The sequence below is a fragment of the Emys orbicularis genome, chromosome 4 (assembly GCF_028017835.1).
Source record: "Emys orbicularis isolate rEmyOrb1 chromosome 4, rEmyOrb1.hap1, whole genome shotgun sequence".
Taxonomy (NCBI): Eukaryota; Metazoa; Chordata; order Testudines; family Emydidae; genus Emys; species Emys orbicularis.
In genome coordinates this window covers 100,570,280-100,594,546 of record NC_088686.1, presented here as the reverse complement: position 1 = coordinate 100,594,546, position 24,267 = coordinate 100,570,280, and the positions used below count along the sequence as shown (strand labels likewise).

Here is a 24,267-nt window from a genome sequence, read left to right as displayed (position 1 = left end):
TTCTGTAGCCTTGAACAAAATGCAGGGAAATAGCTGTTTTATTGTTGATGTTGTTGAAATTTGGAAGGAACTGAGTGAGATCTTAAAAAGAGAAATATGCAATGACAGAGTTAAATTACAAGCATTAAAAAAAGAATGGGACAAGCACGATCTCCAGCTCATTTTCTTGCAAATATTCTCAATACTCGGTATCAGGGTCAAACCTTAACTGCTGAAGAAGAGGAATTGGCTATGACATGGACATCCAGCAATCATCCCTCCATAATGCCAACTATAATAAACTTCAGAGCTAAGGGTGAACCATTCAAGAAATATATGTTTGCTGATGATGTTTTAAAGAAAGTCACACCAGTGAACTGGTGGAAGTCACTTAAGCACTTGGATTCAGAGACTGTTGAAGTGATAATCTCACTTTTAACAGCAGTAGCTTCTTCTGTCGGTGTAGAAAGAATATTTTCTTCCTTTGGACTAATTCATTCCAAATTGAGAAATCGTTTGGGACCTGAAAAAGCAGGAAAGCTTGTTTTTCTTTTCCAGATTATGAACAAACAGGAAAATGAAGGTGAAGACGACTGAGTTAGCTGCAAAAGCCAATTTTTAAGTTTCTCATGTTGACCTGGCTGACATAGTTGATTTACTTTTTGGTTGTTTTTTTAAAATATTTCATTTAACTAATTTAGTTAAAAACAATTTTAACAAAAACAAACCTGATTTTAAAAAACTTGAATGTTTAACTAAATTCAAAAATTCACATGCTTGTTTTGTTAAAATATTATGTTTGCTGTTGAAGAAAAAAATCCAGAATACATAACATTGTTGTTTTAGTTATATAAAACAATTTAAATGTCTGTCTGGTGATGTTCTCCTCCTAATACAGCATGGCAAGAAAATCCTCCAAATATTAATGATTAACCTGTTGAATTGGAGATAGTTCACCTCCCAATGACTTCATAAATATCTGCTTCAATTACCTTTGGTAAATGAAATAACTAATCATTCATTTTCTGATATAGCTGTAAAACTAATCTGAAAAGTTTTCAAAATAAATCACTTAAAAAATGTATAGTGTGTACCTTCTAAAAATGAAACCTACATCTATCTCTGAGTTGTGAAAATATGTATTTAAGGTTATAACAACCAACAAGAATGCACTTTTATGTAGAAATCCATGATTAAATCCGGTCTTCCTGACTAGTGATTTAAATCATGATTAAAATCAATTTGATTTAAATCAAATCCACCCTGATTTCAGTTACATGTTCCATATACTACTTTTAATAAATGTGATAATTTCCTTGACTTGTGTGTGGACCCTCCTTCCTAAAGATGTTTTCAGATTTGGTATTGTACCATGTAACTCACAGAACATGGATTGGAATGATGTAGCTGACTAGTGCCATCATACTGCAAACACTTTTCTGTCCATCCCACACCCACAATCCCTGCCTCAGTTTAAGAAATATCCAAAATCCTAAGGATACATGGGAGGAATGGGGAAAATACATTATCCGCTCACAGAAAGCACTGGGAGTTTTAAAAGCAGCAGAATCACATCACAGAAAATGGGTAGATAAACATTTTTATAGCTTGGTTCATATACAGAACAATGAAACACAATTTAAAAAGCCATGCAGGCCTCTGCCATTACTGGCAGTGATGAGCTCCCAAAATTCTAAGAACCGGTTCCCTACCGGGTCCTTGGCGGCACTTCGGCAGCGGGGGTGTCTTCACTCGCTCCGGGTTTTCGGTGGCATTTCGGCGGCAGGTACTTCACCCGGAGCGAGTGAAGACCTCCCTCCCCCGCCACCAAAGACCTGGTAGGGAACCGCGCAGTGAGTACAAGCCCCACGTGCCTGTCTCCCCCCCCACATCTGACCCCAACCCACGTCCTGCCCCCGACTGCCCCCCTCAGAACCCGCAACCCATCAACCCCCCCGCTCCTTGTCCCCTGACCACCCAGCCCGAGACCCCCCACCCTAACTGCCCCCCAGGACCTCACCCCGTACCCAACTCACCCCACTCCCTGTCCCCTGACTGCCCCGACCCCATCCACCACCACCCCGACAGACCCCCGGAACTCTCACGCCTACCCAACCCCCCCCCATTCCCCATCCCCTGACCGCCCCGCCCGAGCCTCTGCCCCCTCCAACCGCTCCCTGCCCCATATCCAACCCCTCCTCCCAGCCCCCTTACCATGCTGCTGTGTAAGGATGCCGCGCGGCCGCTGGAGCTCGCAGCCCCACCCCCTTACCATGCCGCTTTGAGCAGGAGCTGCAGAGCTGCCCAGAGCGCTGGCACCGGCAGCGCAGCACGCTGGGGCTCTGTGAGGGGGGAGGGGAAACGGGGGAGGGGCTGGGCAGCACAGTCCCGCGGGCCGGATGTAGCCCGCGGACCGGAGTTTGCTCACCCGCCCACCCCTTTAGGAACCGGTTCTACACCGGGAAGGGAGGAAGATTATTGGCCAGGTGAAGATGTGACTGTTGTAGCCTTTTCTGAGTATTTTGTCATGGTGCCTTTGGCTAAAATCCACCTGAAATGGAAGGGATTTAAGGGCACCATGGTTGTGGGAGTAAAAGACACAATCCCTAAGGATATTATGATTGGAAATTATATTAAAGCTATGGTCAGTCAAGTTAACACAAACCAGGCACAGGAGAGGATTGATCCTAAGGTTGTGCCTATGGAGGGTTTCTCCAAAAGTTTGTCTTTGGAAAGTAGCTGTTTGGCTGTGAATGAAGTTTCTGAATGTCTATCTAATGTCTCAGAAATAAATCTGGAATTAGATCAAGCGAAGGGAGAGGAGAACAAGGAGATTTTGGATGAGCCTAGGCAGCCTTGTGAGCTGATGGCTTTATCTAGTCAGCAGTTTGGGAAGGCAAGGAGAGTGGAAGATGAATGTCCCTATCCCTTACCTGTTTCCTGTGTGAAGAATAGTGACAGTGAAGGAAATGTGCCTGTGTCTGTCAGGGGTATTGACTTGCCTATGGAGGAAGCTACCCCAGTCTCCAAGCAGTTGTCTGTGAACAGCCCTGTGTGCTGGGACAAGGGAAATGAAATCCCATACTGTATGTATAGTAAAGGAAAATGTGTCTCCAACTCTTTTTGTCTGTGGAGCAGACAGAGGGTGCCTTTCAGCCTGTGATGGTTGAGAATAGTGCAGTTGTCTCAGATTTGGTTCTGGATTCAACTAAAGCCCAGGAAGGAAATGGTCCCAAGTTTGTGTCTGCTGGGGAGAATGGCACTGTAACTAGGTTGCATCCACTTAGTGTCTTAGCAAAATCCCAGAGACCAGACAATTCTGGTGCTTGTATTTTGCCTGTTGCTCATGTGTGGTTGGAGAAGGGTGTAACAGCTCTGTCTAATCAGGGTGATACCCTAGCCAGGCCACGAGGAGAGCAGAAAGGTAATTTGGTTGTGGTACCTACGGACAGTTTAACAACTTGTAGCAAAAAGGACAAAATTCCTAAGCTTGTGTGTGGCAAAGGAAAGGAGAATGCTTCTGACCTTTCATCTAGTGAGTCTATGGGTTTGCCTGAAAGGGGATTGTGTAGAAATCTGCCTGATGGGCCAAAGGTGATCCTGAATGTAAGTAAGACCCAGACAGAGTCTGTTGTTGCTCAGGGAAGTGTTCCTTTAGAGCAAGCCCTAGGTGAAGAGGGTAAGGGCAGAATTTCTGTGAGGGGTGAATTGCTGCTTAGAAAAGCTCCTGGGGAAAGGAATCCTCATGGAAATCTGTGCAAGCAGTTCACTGCAACTGAAGGGTGTGAGAGTGATTTAATCAAGGAAGTTTCAGTTCCTAACAGCCAGAAATTGTCTGTTGTGAATGGATCCACTGACTTTCCTTTTGAAAGATCCAGTGTGGGTAGCTTTGAAAAGGTCTCAGAGGAAGTAAAAGTTGTTAAGGAATTGAGGCAGCCCTATGACCAAGTGGCTGTGTGGGGCCAACTTGTTGGGGAGACAATGTTGTTGGAACAGGAATGTCTCCATTCTGATTCTTTAAAGGAGCAGTTTGTGCTTCAGGGTCTGAGGACAGATTTGGTTACTGGTGTTTCAAAGCAGAACAGTGTTATGGCTAAATGCTTGAGGATGCAGGGGAGAGCAAGCAAACTCTCACCCTCAGACTGTTTAGATTTGTGTGGTATCTCTTTAAGACAGAGTCCAGCCTTGAAAATGATGGCAGTTACGAATATGAAAACTGGTGGACTGGTTCTGGTCTGGGCTAGTGCAAATTACTTGCCTGGCTGGGAGAGGAAGGACTTGCTAATAGCTGTTAGCACAGAGAGCCCACCCCATCAGCCAGTGAATTCTGTTAAGCAAGAGAAATCAGGGTTTGATCCTGCAGGACAAGGAGGAAAAGAAAACTGAATTTTGCAAAGGGAAGCCACAGGTTAACCCTAAAGTGCCCAAACTCCAATGGTATTGAGCCAAAGGTGGGGCATGACAAACATGATTGTAGATGGACACTTGCAATGAACTTGTTGTTAGTGCTAATGGTAAATTCTGTAATGAATGTGTTGCTATTGCCACAAACTGTAAAAATGTACAATGTGCCTAATCTTTTGGAGAATCCCTTGAACATGTTAAAAGGACTACATGAGAACACACGTTATGTTAAAAGGCCTTGTTATACTGATGTTTCACAGTTAATGCCTGTAAACAGTATTGGAACTTTTCACAAAGAAAAAGACATTCCAGACCTAATGTGCTGCGTGAAAAGGAAGACTGAGGCACACTACCATATTGCTTTCATGGCTAAATGCCAAGATTCCTGTACTATGAAGAACATTAATATCTGCAGTTATTTGATGTTAATTGGGTTCCAAACATTTGCCCGAGCTTGTATGGATAAAGTAGCTGTTTGCTTTAGCTCTTGGCAAGATCACATGAGACATACAGGAACCATGCTGCAAGAGCAGATCCAATCCACTATTGTTCTAACTAAGTTTTACCTTGAGTTTGTAAAGAGGTTCAATCATGTTGTTGAACATGACTTTGATAAACCATTTCTGTTGTACACTGGTATGGCTTCTAACCCAATACTAGCTGTAGCGAGACAGACCCAAGGATGGGGGGCTCTTGGGATGCAGTCAGTGATGTTTGTGTCATCCCTTCCTGCATCAATTTTGCATTGGGGGTGTGACGTTATTGACATAAACTGGGACCATATAGATCATTGTTGCAACCAAGGTCCTGTAGTGGCACCCAAATCTTGTATAAAGGGGGTCAAATGGGGTGTCTAAGACAAGGTTATGGTTTACTGGTTATGATTATGCTGTCTATATGTGTGTATCAGTTTTGTAGTTGAAGTTATGAATATTGGCTCTATACTGTCTGTATGGCAAACTTATGCTATGCTTCTGGGTGACATCCCAGACAAGCTGGGATTAGCTCTGCCTAGCCTGCTTGATGGCCCATTAAGGACCATCAGCTATACAATGGACCCATTGAGAGAAGGCCAATATGCCTTCAGACTCAGCAAAGTATGCAGGGACTGGCCCATGTGACTCCAGGCTCCATTTTGCTGTAATTTTCCACAGTGAGAACAAAGAGGTGTTCTTACACCTGGAAAAGACTAAGGCTGATGCCTCATCTCCATTGGGTCTTCAATCCTGCTTCATACCTCTGGAGGAACTTTGCTACAAGCTGAAGCTTTGAACAAAGGACTGAGGACCCATCCCAGCGGGGGATGTATTCCAGAGACTTGATTTGAACCTGCAGTTTATTCTATCGCTGCTGCAAGCCTGAACCAAGAACTTTGCCATTACTGTATGTAATTGATTCCATTTAACCAATTCTAACTCTCATCTCTATCTTTTTCCTTTTATGAATAAACCTTTAGATTTTAGGTTCTAAAGGATTGGCAACAGCGTGATTTGTGGGTAAGATCTGATTTGTATATTGACCTGGGTCTGGGGCTTGGTCCTTTGGGATCAGGAGAACCTTTTTCTTTTACTGGGGTCTTGGTTTTCATAACCATTTGTCCCCATAACGAGTGGCACTGGTAGTGATACTGGGAAACTGGAGCGTCTAAGGAGATTGCTTGTGAGACTTGCGGTTAGCCAGTGGGGTGAGACCGAAGTCCTCCTAGTCTGGCTGGTTTGGTTTGCCTTAGAGGTGGAAAAAACCCCAGCCTTGGGCTGTAACTGCCCTATTTGAGCAATTTGTCCTGAGTTGGCACTCTCAGTTGGGTTCTGCCAGAACCGCATCGTCACCCCCCCACACACACACCCAATTCTCTGGGATGATCACTTCACCCCTCCCCCGCACCACGTGGCTAACAGCGGGGAACATTTCTGTTCAGCAGAGCAGGAACGGGCACCTCTGAAATGTCCCCTTAATAAAATCACCCCATTTCAACCAGGTGACCGTGAATGATATCATTCTCCTGAGGATAACAAAGAGAGATAAGGAATGGATGTTGTCTGCATGCCAGCAAACACCGGGACCATACGCTGCCATGCTTTGTTATGCAATGATTCCAGACAACGTGCCACTGGCCTGGCGTGGTAAAGTGTCCTACCATGGCGGATGGGATAAGGCAGCCCTCCCCAGAAACCTTTTGCAAAGGCTTTGGGAGTACATGAAGGAGAGCTTTCTGGAGATGTCCCTGGAGGATTTCCGCTCCATCCCCATACACGTTAACAGACTTTTCCAGTAGCTGTACTGGCCGCGATTGCCAGGGCAAATTAATCATTAATCATTAAACACGCTTGCTTTTAAACCATGTGTAATATTTACAAAGGTCCCTTGTGTGCCCTCAGGGTCTGGGAGCACGCCTTGGGTGAGTTCGGGGGTTATTGGTTCCAGGTCTAGGGTGATAAACATATCCTGGCTGTTGGGGAAACCGATTTCTCCGCTTCCTTGCTGTGAGCTATCTTCATTGTCTTCATCATCATCATCATCTTCCGCGTACCCCGAACCCGCTTCCCTGTTGCGTGTTTCTCCATTGACGGAGTCAACGCACACGGTTGGGGTAGTGGTGGCTGCAACCCCTAGAATGGCATGCAGCTCCGCGTAGAAGCGGCATGTTTGCGGCTCTGCCCCAGACCTTCCGTTTGCTTCTCTGGCTTTGTGGTAGACTTGCCTTAGCTCCTTAATTTTCACGAGGCACTGCTGTGCGTCCCTGTTATGGCCTCTGTCCTTCATGGCCTTTGAGACCTTTTCTAATATTTTGCCATTTCGTTTATTGCTACGGAGTTCAGCTAGCACTGATTCGTCTCCCCACATGGCCAGCAGATCCCGTACCTCCCATTCTGTCCATGCTGGAGCTCTTTTGCAATCCTGGGACTCAATCATAGTTACCTGTGCTGATGAGCTCTGCGTGGTAACCTGTGCTCTCCACACTGGGCAAACAGGAAATGAAATTCAAAAGTTCGCGGGGCTTTTTCTGTCTACCTGGTCAGTGCATCTGAGTTGAGAGTGCTGTCCAGAGCGGTCACAATGAAGCACTGTGGGATAGCTCCCGGAGGCCAATAACGTCAAATTCCGTCCACACTACCCCAAATCCGACCTGCAAAGGCCGATATTAGCGCTAATCCCCTCGTCGGAGGGGGAGTAAAGAAACCGGTTTAAAGTGCCCTTTAAGTCGAAAGAAAGGGCTTCGTCGTGTGGACGTGTCCAGGCTTAATTCGATTTAACGCTGCTAAAGTCAACCTAAACTCGTAGTGTAGACCAGGCCTCAGACGCAGGTTAGACAGGCGAAAAAAGAGCTTTGGCTGGTTTGTCTTACGCCGCTTGCCTGAGGGAAATAAGCGATACCAGCAACGGACTTTTGTCACTACAACTGAATCGACACCAAGGGCACTTCCCGGTAGCGACATGCCCGGAAAGATACGAATTACCCCCAACCACACTAACGTTACCGCCCGGGCACAAATTTCCACCGGAGACCGGGCCTGGCACGATTTGGTGCTCAGTGGTGGCGGAGACTGACACCGTTTCCCACACGGCGGCCTGCCCCTGTCCACGGCGCCAAGCCAGTCTGCTGCCCACGATGCCGTTTCCCACCGCGGCCAGGCCCGTCGAGGGGCCAGGGGGCGACACCCCATTAGCGTGGCCTCCCCTCGAGCTGGCGCTGCTCGGCACGAGGCGGCTCGGACACGCGTGGGCTGCTCGCGAGGAAATGGCGGGCGCGCCGGGACGGGGGTTAAGGGGGGCTTCGCGGCTGGGGGAGGGGCGGTGTTTCAGTGTCACCGGGTTGGGCTGGCTGCGGCCCCGGGGCTGGGGGGCGGGGTCTCGGGGGAGGCGGGCTGAAGTTGGGCCGTTTTCGCCGGAGCCCTTCCGGGGTCAAAGGGCGTGTTTGTGACGGGGGTTGGGTGCGCGGGGCGACGGGAGCCGAGCGAGGCGGAGGCTGCCGGCCGCCCCGGAGTTCGCAGCGGCGGAGCAGCAGCACCGGCACCAGGCTGAAGCGGTCCGGCTGGGGCCAGCGCCAGCAGCACCATGTCGCGCGGCTCGATCGAGATCCCCCTCCGGGACACTGACGAGGTGAGGGGGACGCGGCGGCGGCCCCGGGCCTGGTTCCTTCCTCCTCCCGTCCCCTGGCACTGGGCGGGGGGCCCCAGGAGTGAGTGAGTGTGTGGTGGCCTCATAACTCTGACCCCCCCATACACACACCCACGGGCCTTGTGAGCCGTCCTCACTCCGCTGAACTGCCCCCCGCCCCCCCCCGGCCTGTCGCGCCCCCCTTGGGGTCCAGCGGAATTGTGCCTGGCCGGTTTTCATGGGGAGGAATAGCAGCTGTTAGGAAATGCAGCCCTGGGGCCTCGGCCGGCCGCACGTTGTGGTGGTTGTTTTCACACACGCACCACAAGGAAGAGAATGATGGCCTAGTTCCCCCAAGATAACCTTAAATAATAAAAGTGTAAGCCTCTTACAAAAACACTAAGGTGCTTAGTTCGAACTCCTTTGATGACTAGTAACTTTCATTTGCCCATGTGTTGTCCAGCTGTAGCATGGAATGGTTAAACTTTATGTTGTCTATGTACAAAGTCACACCAGCTTAGCTAAAAGTGTATTTTAAAGTCAGCTTAGTTAAATCGGTGGAAAACCTTGCGTGGACACTCCTAATTCAGTTTAAAGCTGATTTATATCAAGTTAAGTTACGGGGGTTCCTCGCCAACATAAACTAAACTGACAATAGGGATATATAGATTTAAGAGTGCCACACAGGTGTTTACACGAGTATAATTAAATCAATTTAAAACTGATATTGGTTCAAAACTTGTATGAAGATGAGTTATTAAACTGGTGAAGCAGTTATATTCTGTTACTAGATACCTCTTACACATACTTGTTTAAAAAAATCTTTCACTGCAATTAGCTGTTACTATGTTTGAAACTTCCCATCTTATCCACTGGACCAACCTTCCTTTCATATGTCTGTATTCTGGATCATAACCTCTTTGAGAGAGACTCATTTTATGTCTTCTACATTGCTGAGCACATTGTCAGTGTTGTATAAATAATAGGACAGATTTATTCTTTTCTCCCTTTCCCCATAGACTGCAAAAAAAGGATTATATTCTGCTCTCTGAAATATGTTCAGTTTCTGTTGACCGCCGTGGCCATTAGTGCTCTGAGGGCAGTATTTGCTCCCAACCCCATAGATATTTACTTTCTATGTTGTTCGGGGGTAGGGTGACCAGATGTCCCGATTTTATAGGGTCAGTCCTGATTTTTGGGTCTTTTTCTTATAGAGGCTCCTATTACCCCCCCATCCCCTGTCCCGATTTTTCACACTTGCTGTCTGGTCACCCTATTCGGATGGTGGTGGTGGGGAAAACCTCTTCAAGTGGACAATCCAGACTCTTGTAGGTTGTCTAATCTAATTTCTGGCATGCTGGAGAGAGTGAGGATTAGGGTTTCTGTTGAGTTTCTATTATAAATATTGTAAATATAGACTTTAAATGGAACTTTAAAAGAGTAGATAACATGAGTTAACACTTAACATGAATATTATTGTTGCTTTTAGGTCATTGAGCTTGACTTCGATCAGTTACCGGAGGGGGATGAAGTTATAAGTATCCTGAAACAGGAACATACTCAGCTGCACATATGGATTGCTTTAGCGGTCAGTATTTATGCAAATAAATTAATTTCTACTATATTGCATTTGTTAGCAGAAGAAATTAAATTCTTCTTCTAGGTCACTAATTCTGGGCTTGATATTTCTTACATCAATTTTGATATTGCAGATATCATTAGAGGTTCTACAACTTGAGGTTTGTAATTAAATGATACCATTTTTGGCTGCTTCTATTACTATATTTAAAAATTGCACACTTCATTCATTTTGTTTTAACTTCGGTATTTCAAAATAAAAAACATTGTCCTGATAAAAGGGTGTTCAAATATAGTGGGAAAAATACATTGGTGACTTGAGAAAAATAAAATTGTCTCTTCGATTGTGCTTATTAAAAAATCCCTCTCAATTTAGTAACACAGAAGTTACTACCTAGGTTATGCATCATAATGAGACAAGATCAGTGCTAGCAATATTCACGTAACTACCATATCAAGTTTATGCTGTCCGGAAGGGAGATCTGAACAGTTCCCAGGGAAGTGCTTTGATAAATAAGAAAAGAGTGAATGGAGGGCAAAATGGCCATAAAAGACTATGAATGTGAAAAGAATCAACAACATAGAATTTTAGGATTGAATGGTCTGAACTCTTTCCTTGTAAAGTTCAACTTCTGTATGCTTTGGCTAAATTTCCAAAGGTGTTTTCCAAAAGTATGTAGTGTGTTTTAGAACACTGTAAATGTCAGATGTTATATCGCATCTGGCAATCCAGTTTAGATATAGCTTTTTCCATGGTTGCATAACCAAATATGTCTCTATTCCATTTTAATAGAAGAAACCTTATTGCTTCCTAGAATAATTATTTCACTTCCTTCTCATAAATAAAATTAACCCTCCCCTTTTATGTGCTATTTCAATTTTGAATGTGTAAAACTCTTGTCTGATGTTTATACTGTCTTGGTGTACTGATATTTAGCAGTGTAAGTATAGTTGAAATTTGGTATCCTGGACATTTTCTGTGTAAACTAAAATTCCATTTTGATTAAAAGACCTTACTTGCTGTAACTGACATGAATGTTTGGTTACTGTATTCTTCCTAATGTATAACCTGTTTGAGAGAGAGAGAGAGAGAATGAGAGAATGAATGACTGAAATTGGAATGATTACAACCTGACTGGTAGGATGCTCACTTCTGTACCAGAAGGTTGTGGGGTTGAAGTCCTACATGACTTCACCCTCTTCTGACTACTATACACTACTAGTAGGTTCTGTAGTCTCAGACGTGTTGCATTGCAGGCAGGCTTCAAACTGACTTTTTTTGTTTTGCTTAGTCTCTGGTTGTCCAGTTGAACACTTAAGGATCCCAGAGCTATTTTGGACAGGAGTAGCAGATCACTTGTGTACTGTCCAACAATTTCATCCTTGAATCATTTTTCATGTGTGTGTCTGAATGAATGAATGAATTATTGTGGGCAGCAGAGCACCTGCTCTAACAACCGCGGTACTTGTGTGTGTAATTAATCAGTGGAAAGATTTTGTACTAAGAAAAAGTACTCAAGGAGCTATATTGAAACATGTTACATTAGTACACCTCTACCTCGATATAATGCTGTCCTCGGGAGCCAAAAAATCTTACCGCATTATAGGTGAAACTGCGCTATATTGAACTTGCTTTGATCCACTGGAGTGCGCAGCCCTGACCCCCCGGAGCACTGCTTTACCGCATTATATCAGAATTCGTGTTATATCGGGTCGCGTTATATTGGGGTAGAGGTGTATGTAAGTGAATATCTGCAGTTTAACTGGAAAAAAATATCATGGTGGAATAGCTATAAATGTAGTATTTAAAATGTTGTTTGCTTTTATAGTTGGAATATTACAAACAAGGAAAAACAGAAGATTTTGTGAAACTGTTGGAAGCTGCACGAATAGATGGTAACTTGGATTATAGAGACCATGAAAAAGATCAGATGACATGCTTGGATACTCTGGCAGCATACTATGTACAGCAGGCACGGAAGGAAAAGAATAAAGACAACAAGAAGGAGCTTATTACGCAAGCTACCCTGCTGTATACTATGGCTGACAAAATTATCATGTATGATCAGGTAAAAAAGATTGTGTCCATTTATACAAAGAATCATCGCTATAAACTGTGTCATTAAACTTAGTTTGTAACTTTGTTATTGTATCCATATTCCAACTCTGGATTCAAAGTACATTTTTTGAAAGGAAGCAGATACTTAATTATTGTACCCTAAAGGGAAGGTAGCCACTGATGGGCAAGCCCTTACAACCTCATTAGTATGTGTTACACTACTGATTTCACAAACGTTTGGATTAAATTGGCACTTGTGTAGCACTGCCTAGAATAAAAGTGGTTCTAGCTCAAGCGTCTTGATGTAACTATGCCTGTGTGTTCCTTTTTTGTTGTTGGCCTAAACATTTTGCTCAATATACCTTCCTACTTTGGTGGTATGTGATTTGTAGAAATTAATTGTGGGAACCTATAGTCTCACCATTGGTATTTCCACAGGCCTTGATGCATGAGAATCAAATTCATCATAAAATACCAAAATGAGGTTTAAAGTAGTACATTAGCAGTCTTTCCTTTAGTTTAATTTTTATAACTTTTTAAAGAAAGACCCAAATACAAAATCGTAGTATTTGTATAAAAATGCAAAGAATAATATCTTAGAAATCTGTTTCTCATCTAGAATCACTTGTTGGGAAGAGCCTGCTTCTGTCTGCTGGAGGGTGATAAAATGGACCAGGCTGACGCCCAGTTTCATTTTGTGCTCAACCAGTCTCCAAATAATATTCCAGCCCTCCTTGGTAAGAATTTTGTGAATATCTCTGCAAAAACCCAGTCTCTCCATCTCCGTTTAGGACTTGTAGAAAATGCATGTTCTCAGTCTGTCCCAATTCTCGTAAGTAGAGACATATGTGGGCCTTGCAATAAAGAAGGGAGATCTCTGTCTTGGGGTAATACACATTTAAGATTCTGAGATGGATTCAGGAAGTGCCTGCAGAAAGGAAAGCTGTGGTGGTGGGGGCATTATCAACAACTGTATGCTAATGCCTGTGTGGTTATGTACATGTCCACCCTTGTTGTATGGCTTGATTCTGCAGATGTGCTACCTCTTCTTCCCCCTTTGTCTGGCTCTTATATGAAGCAACTCCCAGGTCAAAATATTTTAAATTGAGATTCCTCTGTGAGGGGTCATGTATGTTGAATATGTCTCTTATAGTGTATCAATTTAGTTTTTATCCCCTGAAATCAAGTCCTTGTTCCCCTTGATTCAGGGTTCCTACAGCCCTCCTTCTAGGCTTCTGTATGAGTGTCCCCATAAGCTACCCCTCCATACGTCAGGAGTCTCACAGCCCTCCTAGGGTCTGTGCTGATAATTCAGGCTGGCTGCACCACTCAGCTTTTGAGCTGGCCTCTTTAATCCTGTCCTTTCTCCCAGTGCTGTGAAAGGTCAGTAGGCTGAAGGGCCAACAGGCAGGTGCACAGTTCTACTTTCACTAGGCAAGTATGCCTCCTTCAAGTTGTCTGCTCACTCTCTCCTCCTTTGGCTCTCTGGAGGCTTCTCTTTTATTCCTAGGCCTGTGACTGATTTAGACTGATGTCACATGACCTACCCGATTTAGTCACATTTTGGGGAGGAGAGCTGAGTGAGGCACAGGTGGGGCAGACCTTTTACTCTAAAAGGGGCCAGTCACCTGGGACAGTCCACCTTACTTACTAGTCTTTTCTTGCTGACACTAGCGGTGCTGTGTACTCTTATTGTGGTCAGAACACTTTCAGTAGTGAAGAGTCAGCAAGTAGTAACCCCTTCAGTCAGTATTCTAGAATGAAGCTTAGGGCAATTTTCATCTAAACTTCCTAACCAAGAAAGGAAAATGAAAGTTTATTTAAAAATTATTTTAAAACCTTACTTTTGTTTCCTGTTGCCCTTTATTAATTTTATTTTCTGAGATACTTGACACTTGTAGGCTCGGCATCAAGACCCACAAAGTAGTTATAATCAAATGAATGTTCCTGACCGCATCCAAGCCTTCACTAATTCCATTTATTCTGGCACTAACTAAAAAGGTCAAAATAGCAAACCTCTAGCAACTTCTGTAACTTGTTTGTTATAACAGGTAAAGCATGCATTTCGTTCAACAAGAAAGATTATAGAGGAGCCCTTGCCTACTACAAGAAAGCACTGCGAACCAACCCAGGTTGTCCAGGTAAGGCATAGAAAATCTTTGCTACTGAAGCGATCTTACTAAGTTGTTTAAACCTAAAACTGGTCCTTATAATTCCTGCAGTTAGAAAATGGGCTTTATTATAATTCCTTTTCTCCAATCCACGCTGTCACAAATTAAATTCTTATTCTTGTAGGACAGATCTGCTTTCTGCTGGCTCTGTAATAGCTGCTAACTGAGTAAATGACTAAGAGTATGTCTGCCGTATTGTTGTAGCCATGTTGGTCCCAGGATATTAGAGAGACAAGGTGGGTCAGTGGTAATTTTGTTTTATTGGACAAGCTTTTGAGTTACACAGAGCTCTTCTTCAGGTCTGGAAAAGGTACTCAGTGTTACAGCTAAATATAATGCAGAACAGATTGTTTAGCATAGGTAGTTAACACATTATTGGGGCATTTAGTGCACTGGATGAGGTACGCACGTGGTGATGGGCATGTGTCTGAGTCATCTATCTGCCGCCCCGACCGGGAAAACCAAGAGGTCTGCTGCTTGCCAGGAGCTAGGATACACGATGTGACGGAGAGACTGCCGAGACTCATCAAGCCCTCGGATCACTACCCCTTCCTGCTTCTCCACGTGGGCACCAATGATACTGCCAAGAATGACCTTGAGCGGATCACTGCAGACTACGTGGCTCTGGGAAGAAGGATAAAGGAGTTTGAGGCACAAGTGGTGTTCTCGTCCATCCTCCCTGTGCAAGGAAAAGGCCTGGGTAGAGACCGTCGAATCGTGGAAGTCAACGAATGGCTACGCAGGTGGTGTCGGAGAGAAGGCTTTGGATTCTTCGACCATGGGATGGTGTTCCAAGAAGGAGGAGTGCTGGGCAGGGACGGGCTCCACCTAACGAAGAGAGGGAAGAGCATCTTCGCCAGCAGGCTGGCTAACCTAGTGAGGAGGGCTTTAAACTAGGTTCACCGGGGGAAGGAGACCAAAGCCCTGAGGTAAGTGGGGAAATGGGATCCTGGGAGGAAGCACAAGCAGGAGAGCGCAAGAGGGGAGGACTCCTGTCTCATACTGAGAAAGAGGGACGATCAGTGAGTTATCTTAAGTGCCTATACACAAATGCAAGAAGCCTGGGAAACAAGCAGGGAGAACTGGAAGTCCTGGCACAGTCAGGGAACTATGATGCGATTGGAATAACAGAGACTTGGTGGGATAACTCACATGACTGGAGTACTATCATGGATGGATATAAACTGTTCAGGAAGGACAGGCAGGGCAGAAAAGGTGGGGGAGTTGCGTTGTATGTAAGAGAGGAGTATGACTGCTCAGAGCTCCAGTATGAAACTGCAGAAAAACCTGAGTGTCTCTGGATGAAGTTGAGAAGTGTGAGCAACAAGGGTGATGTTGTGGTCGGAGTCTGCTATAGACCACCAGACCAGGGGGATGAGGTGGACGAGGCTTTCTTCTGGCAACTAGCAGACGTTGCTAGATCGCAGGCCCTGGTTCTCATGGGAGACTTTAATCACCCTGATATCTGCTGGGAGAGCAATACAGCGGTGCACAGACAATCCGGGAAGTTTTTGGAAAGTGTAGGGGACAATTTCCTGGTGCAAGTGCTGGAGGAACCAACTAGGGGCAGAGCTTTTCTTGACCTGCTGCTCACAAACAGGGAAGAATTAGTAGGGGAAGCAAAAGTGGATGGGAACCTGGGAGGCAGTGACCATGAGATGGTCGAGTTCAGGATCCTGACACAAGGAAGAAAGGAGAGCAGCAGAATACGGACCCTGGACTTCAGAAAAGCAGACTTTGACTCCCTCAGGGAACAGATGGGCAGGATCCCCTGGGAGAATAACATGAAGGGCAAAGGGGTCCAGGAGAGCTGGCTGTATTTTAAAGAATCCTTATTGCGGTTGCAGGAACAAACCATCCCGATGTGTAGAAAGAATAGTAAATATGGCAGGCGACCAGCTTGGCTAAACAGTGAAATCCTTGCTGATCTTAAACGCAAAGAAGAAGCTTACAAGAAGTGGAAGATTGGACAAATGACCAGGGAGGAGTATAAAAATATTGCTCAGGCATGCAGGAGTGAAATCAGGAAGGCCAAATCACACTTGGAGTTGCAGCTAGCAAGAGATGTTAAGAGTAACAAGAAGGGTTTCTTCAGGTATGTTAGCAACAAGAAGAAAGTCAAGGAAAGTGTGGGCCCCTTACTGAATGAGGGAGGCAACCTAGTGACCGAGGATGTGGAAAAAGCTAATGTACTCAATGATTTTTTTGCCTCTGTCTTCACAAACAAGGTCAGCTCCCAGACTGCTGCACTGGGCAGCACAATATGGGGAGAAGGTGACCAGCCCTCTGTGGAGAAAGAAGTGGTTCGGGACTATTTAGAAAAACTGGACGTGCACAAGTCCATGGGGCTGGGTGCACTGCATCCGAGGGTGCTAAAGGAGTTGGCGGATGAGATTGCAGAGCCATTAGCCATTATTTTTGAAAACTCATGGCGATCGGGGGAGGTCCCGGATGACTGGAAAAAGGCTAATGTAGTGCCCATCTTTAAAAAAGGGAAGAAGGAGGATCCGGGGAACTACAGGCCAGTCAGCCTCACCTCAGTCCCTGGAAAAATCATGGAGCAGGTCCTCAAGGAATCAATTATGAAACACTTAAAGGAGAGGAAAGTGATCAGGAACAGTCAGCATGGATTCACCAAGGGGAAGTCGTGCCTGACTAACCTAATTGCCTTCTATGAGGAGATAACTGGCTCTGTGGATGAGGGGAAAGCAGTGGATGTGTTATTCCTTGACTTTAGCAAAGCTTTTGATACGGTCTCCCACAGTATTCTTGCTGCCAAGTTAAAGAAGTATGGGCTGGATGAATGGACTGTAAGGTGGATAGTAAGCTGGCTAGATCGTCGGGCTCAACGGGTAGTGATCAATGGCTCCATGTCTAGTTGGCAGCCAGTTTCAAGCGGAGTGCCCCAAGGGTCGGTCCTGGGGCCGGTTTTGTTTAATATCTTTATTAATGATCTGGAGGATGGTGTGGACTGCACTCTCAGCAAGTTTGCCGATGACACTAAACTAGGAGGCGTGGTAGATACACTAGAGGGTAGGGATCGGATACAGAGGGACCTAGACAAATTAGAGGATTGGGCCAAAAGAAACCTGATGAGGTTCAACAAGGACAAGTGCAGAGTCCTGCACTTAGGATGGAAGAATCCCATGCTCAGCTACAGACTAGGGACCGAATGGCTAGGTAGCAGTTCTGCAGAAAAGGACCTAGGGGTCACAGTGGACGAGAAGCTGGATATGAGTCAACAGTGTGCTCTTGTTTCCAAGAAGGCTAACGGCATTTGGGGCTGTATAAGTAGGGGCATTGCCAGCAGATCGAGGGACGTGATCGTTCCCCTTTATTCGACATTGGTGAGGCCTCATCTGGAGTACTGTGTCCAGTTTTGGGCCCCACACTACAAGAAGGATGTGGAAAAATTGGAAAGAGTCCAGCGGAGGGCAACAAAAATGATTAGGGGTCTGGAGCGCATGACTTATGAGGAGAGGCTGAGGGAACTGGGATTGTTTAGTCTGCAGAAGAGAAGAATGAGGGGGGATTTGATAGCAGCCTTCAACTACCTGAAGGGGGATTCAAAGAGGATGGAACTCGGCTGTTCTCAATGGTGGCAGATGACAGAACAAGGAGCAGTGGTCTCAAGTTGCAATGGGGGAGGTCTAGATTGGATATTAGGAAACACTATTTCACTAGGAGGGTGGTGAAGCACTGGAATGCGTTACCTAGGGAGGTGGTGGAGTCTCCTTCCTTGGAGGTTTTTAAGGCCCGGCTTGACAAAGCCCTGGCTGGGATGATTTAGTTGGGAATTGGTCCTGCTTTGAGCAGGGGGTTGGACTAGATGATCTCCTGAGGTCCCTTCCAACCCTGATATTCTATGATTCTATGTGTAGGATCCATGTATCTTGAAAGGTGTGGGGGTGGATATTGGTCATCATAGCAGTGTAAATATGTGTTTTGCATCTGTTGGTGTGGTTTTGGTCTGTGAGGAGCTTGCTTCTGATAGTGAGGGTTAGTGGGTTGTTTGAAGGCCAGAAGAGGTAGTTTGGGAAAGATTTTTTTCAGGATGTGGTCCCCATTGAGTTTGGGTTGTGATTGTTTTATGATACCTCATGGGGGTTCCAGTGTGGAGTAGAAGGTGACAAATAGAGGTGTGAAGTTGGAGGATTTTTTTCCTGTATTGAAACAGGTTCTCTTGGGGTATTTGGGTAGCCTGTTCCATGGTGCGATGTACTTCTCTGGTGGAGTGTCCTTGTTTGATGAAGGCAGTCTTAAATGTGTTAGTTTATATCCCAGACTTACCACAGAATATGCTCAGAGGAGACTCCGAGTGCCTGTCTGTAGATAGCAGATTTCTTGGTGTGTTTGGGGTGGTTACTGGCTCTGTGAAGATAAGTGCGATCTGTGGGTTTATTGTGTATAGTTGTCTGTAGGATGGATGGATGGGGATGGTTGAAGTTGTGGTGGAAATTTGAGGAAGTCTAGGTCCTCTGTCCTGAAGATGAAAATATCATCGATGTATCTCTAGTATATCATTGGTTTCATGGTGCATTTGTCCAGAAATTCTTCTGCTTGGTGTCCTATGAAGAGGCTGGCATGTTGAGGAGCCATCCTACTACCAGTGGCTGTTCCCATGGTTTGGTTGAAGTGTGTGTTTGTTGAATGTAAAATTGGTTTGGGTGAGGATCAAATGAATAAGTTTGGGGTAGATATCTGAGTATTGGCCATACTCTCGCTGGCTATGATTTGAGCTAGTGCGCACATCAAAAAGAGCATAACTATGCCAGTGGGAGGGGCCAGCCACCTTGAGTATGTGCCTAGCATCTCAGACAAGTATGTACTCGGGGTGACTAGTGACTCTCACCAAAGTGGCTACACCCCATTTCTAGTGTGCTAGCTCAAGGAGAGCCGGTGCAGGTATATTTCCTTGAGCTGAGATTTATGCTTCCAGTTCAAAGAGTAGACATACCTTAAGGAGACCAAGTTCAGAATAGTGTTTCATGCATTTCTGACCAATAGATTTTTAAAAAGCCATTAAAGAAGTGCAGAAAGTACAAAAGGGATGTCCGAATAAAGACTATTGTTCAAAAAGGATTACAGAAACTAGCTCTAAGCTTTTTGAATATGCAGTTAGACAGAGGTAAATGGAGACCTCACAGAACTCTGAACAAAACAAATGATGTACGAGTCAAATTTATCTAAGATGTATCAAATGATACAAAAATATCTGATGAGCTGATCGTTCATTGTATAGTATGGGATTTTTATTACTAAAATTCTGCAGAAACTACCAGAGGCAGCAGAAGTTATATATGCAGTGTTTAGAAGTTAAGGAAGTACTTGAAGAGGGTGTCACACATTTCTTTAAGAGAGGAATAAGTGTTATAAAACACTGAAAGATGGGGTACACCTACATGAGCTACTTGGCCATTTTCTGACCTAAACATGAGTTATAACTAGGGCAGTGGTTCTCAAACTATTGTACTGGTGACCCCTTTCACATAGCAAGCCTCTGAGTGTGACCCCCCCCTTCTGAATTAAAAACACTTGTTTATATATTTAACACCATTATAAATGCTGGAGGCAAAGCGGGGTTTGGGGTGGAGGCTGACAGCTCGCAACCCCCCATGTAATAATCTCACAACCCCTTGAGGGGTCCAGACCCCCAGTTTGAGAACCCCTGAATTAGGGCCACATGTAATCTTTGATTCTATAGCTATGGATTAGCTGCAGAATCCACTCCTTGCTGCAGAGTTGTACTCAGAAATTGAAGTGCCTTTTTTGTTTTTTAAGAAAAAAAGTTTCTATTGCTTACAAGGAAAACTTCTAAATGTGAAATGACTGTAAACAAATGTGGCTGTTTATTCCTGAGTCTGCAGGCAGCCTGAAACAATGTCTGTAGTGTGAACTGCTCCCTTTATGTTGAACTGTGTAAGAACTTTGATACCAATGGATGATGATTTAAGCAGCCTTTGTTAACCCTTTCACTTCTAATCATTTTAGAAGAAACACCTTGCTTAATTGCTTATCCCACAATCCCAAACCATCTCATACCCTTGCCGAGGTACCAAAACTGTCCCCTTTCTAGCTGATCAAACCTCCAGCTTTCCTGCTTGACAATTCTGTAATACTGTTCTTTCTAAATGTCATTCTGCAGCACAATGAAAAATTATTAGGAATAGATTAAAAGTGATATTAAATAAGCATAAATGTTACACTGACTGCACTAATCTTTCATATTTCATTTAATGAAAAAAATTATCTGAAACTACTTCAGAAGTAGAAGCCTGCTCCACTGGAATAGAGTAGAAACCAGGGGCCTTACCACACTATTAATATCAGCTTTTCCACTGAGCACGGGGCCTTGTTTATAACCATCTCTAAATACAGTGTGACTCAAGTAATAAAGATATCAATCCTGTATCAGCTCACTGTTTAGAGTAAAAAACATACACATAAAAAGTTTTGATTTTTGACATTCTGAATGACTTGCTTTTGTTTCCTAGCTGAGGTTCGATTAGGCATGGGCCATTGCTTCGTGAAACTGAACAAGTTGGAAAAAGCTCGTCTGGCATTCAGCAGGGCTCTGGAGCTCAATTCGAAATGTGTAGGGGCTTTGGTTGGATTGGCTGTTCTAGAGCTCAATAACAAAGAGGTGGGTGTGAGCTGGGATGGGGAGAATGTGAAGTGCTGTATTGGGTTTCTAGTTAAACAGTGAGCCTCACAACAGTCTGAAAATCATTTGTTTTTTTAATTTTATATATATTTAATAATCAATCACTGAATCACTTATTCTTATTCACTGAATCATGGGCAATTCTGAATAGTTATGAAGAGTGCAAATTAAATAATGCTAATCTCTCGTGCGCTTATTAAATACAAGCGGCTCTAAGAAGTGATATGAATTCAAAACTATAGTGGTGTGTTTAATATATATGTGTATGTGTGTATTTATTTATTTAACATCAAATAATAAACTGTGCCCATGTACGCAGTCTGAGTACATTGCTAATGGTTTGAAATTTGTCCTTAATTGTGGAACTTTAATCAATTCACCACCTTCAATAAGCAGCCCCTCTAAATACAAATAACTCTGCAACACATTGGCCAGTGTTGCATTCTTCCCTTACCCTCTTTAAAGGCCAGACATTAAAAACAAGTCATTTACCATCCTCTGAAAGTCTGCATATCTCAAGTAAAATTGGTCTGGTATAGAAGGACACTTTAGGGAGAATGCTATACGAGTAGCCCCCTCACCATTGTATCAAGGAGTAATCTACTGTCTGTGTCTCCACTGATTGCAGTTGTAGCAGAGTGTCTTGGTAAGAAAGGCAGTCTCTCAGGTGGCCTGATCCCAGGCTATTCAGACTTCATAAGTCCAAACCAACACCTTAACATCTGTCTGAAGTTTGCATGTAACTAGTGTAGATTCAGGAGTACAGGTGTCACATGGAACTTGTCCACAGTAAAAGGTTTGCCACTTTAACCATATTGGCAAAACCCTCCTGTGTTGATAAAAGAACAGGAGTACTTGTGGCACCTTAGAGACTAACAAATTTATTTGAGCATAAGCTTTCGTGGGCTACAGCCCACTTCTTCGGATTCATAGAATGGAACATATATATCCTCAATATATGTTCCATTCTATGAATCCGAAGAAGTGGGCTGTAGCCCACGAAAGCTTATGCTCAAATAAATTTGTTAGTCTCTAAGGTGCCACAAGTACTCCTGTTCTTTTATCAACACAGGAGGGTTTTTATCTATCTATACACACACACACACACACACACACACACACACACACACACACACACACACACACACACACACACACACACACACACACACACACACACACACACCCCCCCCCATGAAAAGGTGGGAGTTGTCTTACCAACTCTGAGAGGCCAATTAAGTAAGAGAAAAAACTTTTGAAACCTGTGTTGATACACTTTTACACTGGTAGAACTGCATGTACTAATTATTCCATTTTGGCAAAGCAAAACGAGCTAAAGTGGTATACGTGCATCTACACAAGGGCTTTTACCCAAATAACAGCATCAGTAAAAATTACACTCTTTGCCAACATAGTTATGCCAATAGAACTTTTTGAGTGTAGACCAGGCCTTGCTCTCTATTGGACACCCTACTTACTAAACAGGTGACCACCTTCTGCATTGTTTCTAGCTTTCATATAAATTTAAGATGTAGCCTCATGTAGAGTGCATTGAAAATACAAATAGTAATTCTATTTCTGTATGGTTTTTCCTTTTGCATCCTTTCAAACCTGCATTTGCACATTTAACTTTATGTACAGTATAAATAAACATATATGGAAATGAGAGAATTTACATTGCTAAAATTATAGAACCAAACCAAAAAGTTCTAAAACCTGAGATCATAAATGATTCATTAAACTAAGTTCACAGGGATATTACTATGATAGCTTTGGAAAAGCCCTATATATTTTTGGACTGTAAAACACTTTCACTTCTATTGCACCTTCCATCTGATCGTTGGAAAGCATTTCATGAATATTAATCCTTTCAGTTAGGTATTTTACCCTTTTTATGATGGCTAAACTGAGATGTAGATGCTAAATGAGTTGCCAGAAATTACACATTGAGTCAATGACAGAGCAGAAAATAGAATTAGAGATAAGATTTCTTCCCTGTGACAATTTCACATTTGTGCCAGCTTGCAAGTTACTGTACTTGTCATGGGTTCTGACTTGCAGTAAAGTTTGGGTTTGTATTCAGGAAAACTAAATTATTGCAAATTAAGAGATCCCTTTGGAAGGGAATGATGTTTATTTTTTAAAAGGCAGACTATAAAAAGCAAATGCTTATCTAATATTTTATAGTGTAGTAGTGCTCAAAGTCCCTAGTTGAGATTGGAGCTCCAGTGTGCTAGTTGCTGTACAAAGGCGTAGGAACACATGGCCAGAGCTTGCGCATTAGAGAGAAAAACCTATAGTGTGGGAAAAGGGGTACAACATATTAACAAAATAATCAAGATGAGGATGAGCATACATGGTGTTTCTTCTTTTAGTAATTGTGGCCAGAGTGGGGATGAAAGGGAATGTTGGGGGTGGGTGGGGGAGTAAATAGGAACAAGGTAGTTGAGTGTGAGGAAAGGTACCATAGTGGGCAGAGGAAGTCCAGCCATGAGAGGATCTGTGAGGAGGTAGGGGGAAACCTCCACCTCAGGGAGTCCTGTTCCCCTTTCTCCCACCCATGAAAGGGCTCATTACTCTCTGTTGTGAATCTGGGGGGAGTAAAGAGGTTCTGGCTAGAGCTCTGTCTGTCCTGATGCTGCTTCTGGCCATCAGTGGGAAGGCCCTTCTGAGCCACAGTTCCTGGGACTTGTGAGAAGAATAGCTCTGAAGATGTTATATTGAGGAAATACGTTGAAATATAGTGCTAATATCTATCAATATTTCATCTAGGCTGATTCTATCAAAAATGGTGTTCAACTCCTTTCTAGAGCTTACACAATTGATCCCAGTAACCCAATGGTGCTGAACCACTTGGCTAATCACTTCTTCTTCAAAAAGGTAAGAAAATACATGAATGTAAAATTCCATAACCTTCTGAACAGTAACAGTGTCAAACTCATTACTGCTTCTGCCTTCCAAAAATCATTTTAAATCCTGCATTTTGAAAGGTATTAAAGTACAGCTGTTAAAAGAATAAGTTTTACCCATCGTGTGACTTTCATAAGGCCAAAGGGTAAGAATAATTTTTTTATTATAGGCAGACAAGTGTAAAGTTTCAATTTTTAAATCCCTTATTACTTTTTTTCTCAAGACTGCCAAGAAAGCGCACACACTTTTTTCTTAATTTAAACCTACCTATGTTTCCTGAAGACATTTATTTTCTGCTACTTTTAAAACTGGGGTATAGAGAAAAGAACAGTAACTTGTAAAACTAAATCTACTGATGTTAATTTAACAAATTCTACTGCTTATGTTTGTCTGCATTAATCAGT

At 43.8% G+C, this 24,267-nt stretch overlaps 1 protein-coding gene across 1 annotated transcript in view; it reads left to right on the top strand.

Annotated features, from left to right (window-relative positions):
• Positions 1 to 8,330: 8,330 nt before the first annotated feature.
• CTR9 (CTR9 homolog, Paf1/RNA polymerase II complex component) overlaps positions 8,331 to 24,267 on the top strand; it is a 32,327-nt gene continuing 16,390 nt past the window's right edge. The window contains exons 1-7 of the mRNA XM_065403500.1: positions 8,331 to 8,484; positions 9,971 to 10,069; positions 11,889 to 12,128; positions 12,738 to 12,855; positions 14,170 to 14,259; positions 20,784 to 20,932; positions 23,726 to 23,833. Of these exons, the coding sequence (XP_065259572.1) occupies positions 8,440 to 8,484; positions 9,971 to 10,069; positions 11,889 to 12,128; positions 12,738 to 12,855; positions 14,170 to 14,259; positions 20,784 to 20,932; positions 23,726 to 23,833 (849 nt within the window). The 5' untranslated portion in view covers positions 8,331 to 8,439. The remainder of the gene's footprint in view (positions 8,485 to 9,970; positions 10,070 to 11,888; positions 12,129 to 12,737; positions 12,856 to 14,169; positions 14,260 to 20,783; positions 20,933 to 23,725; positions 23,834 to 24,267) is intronic.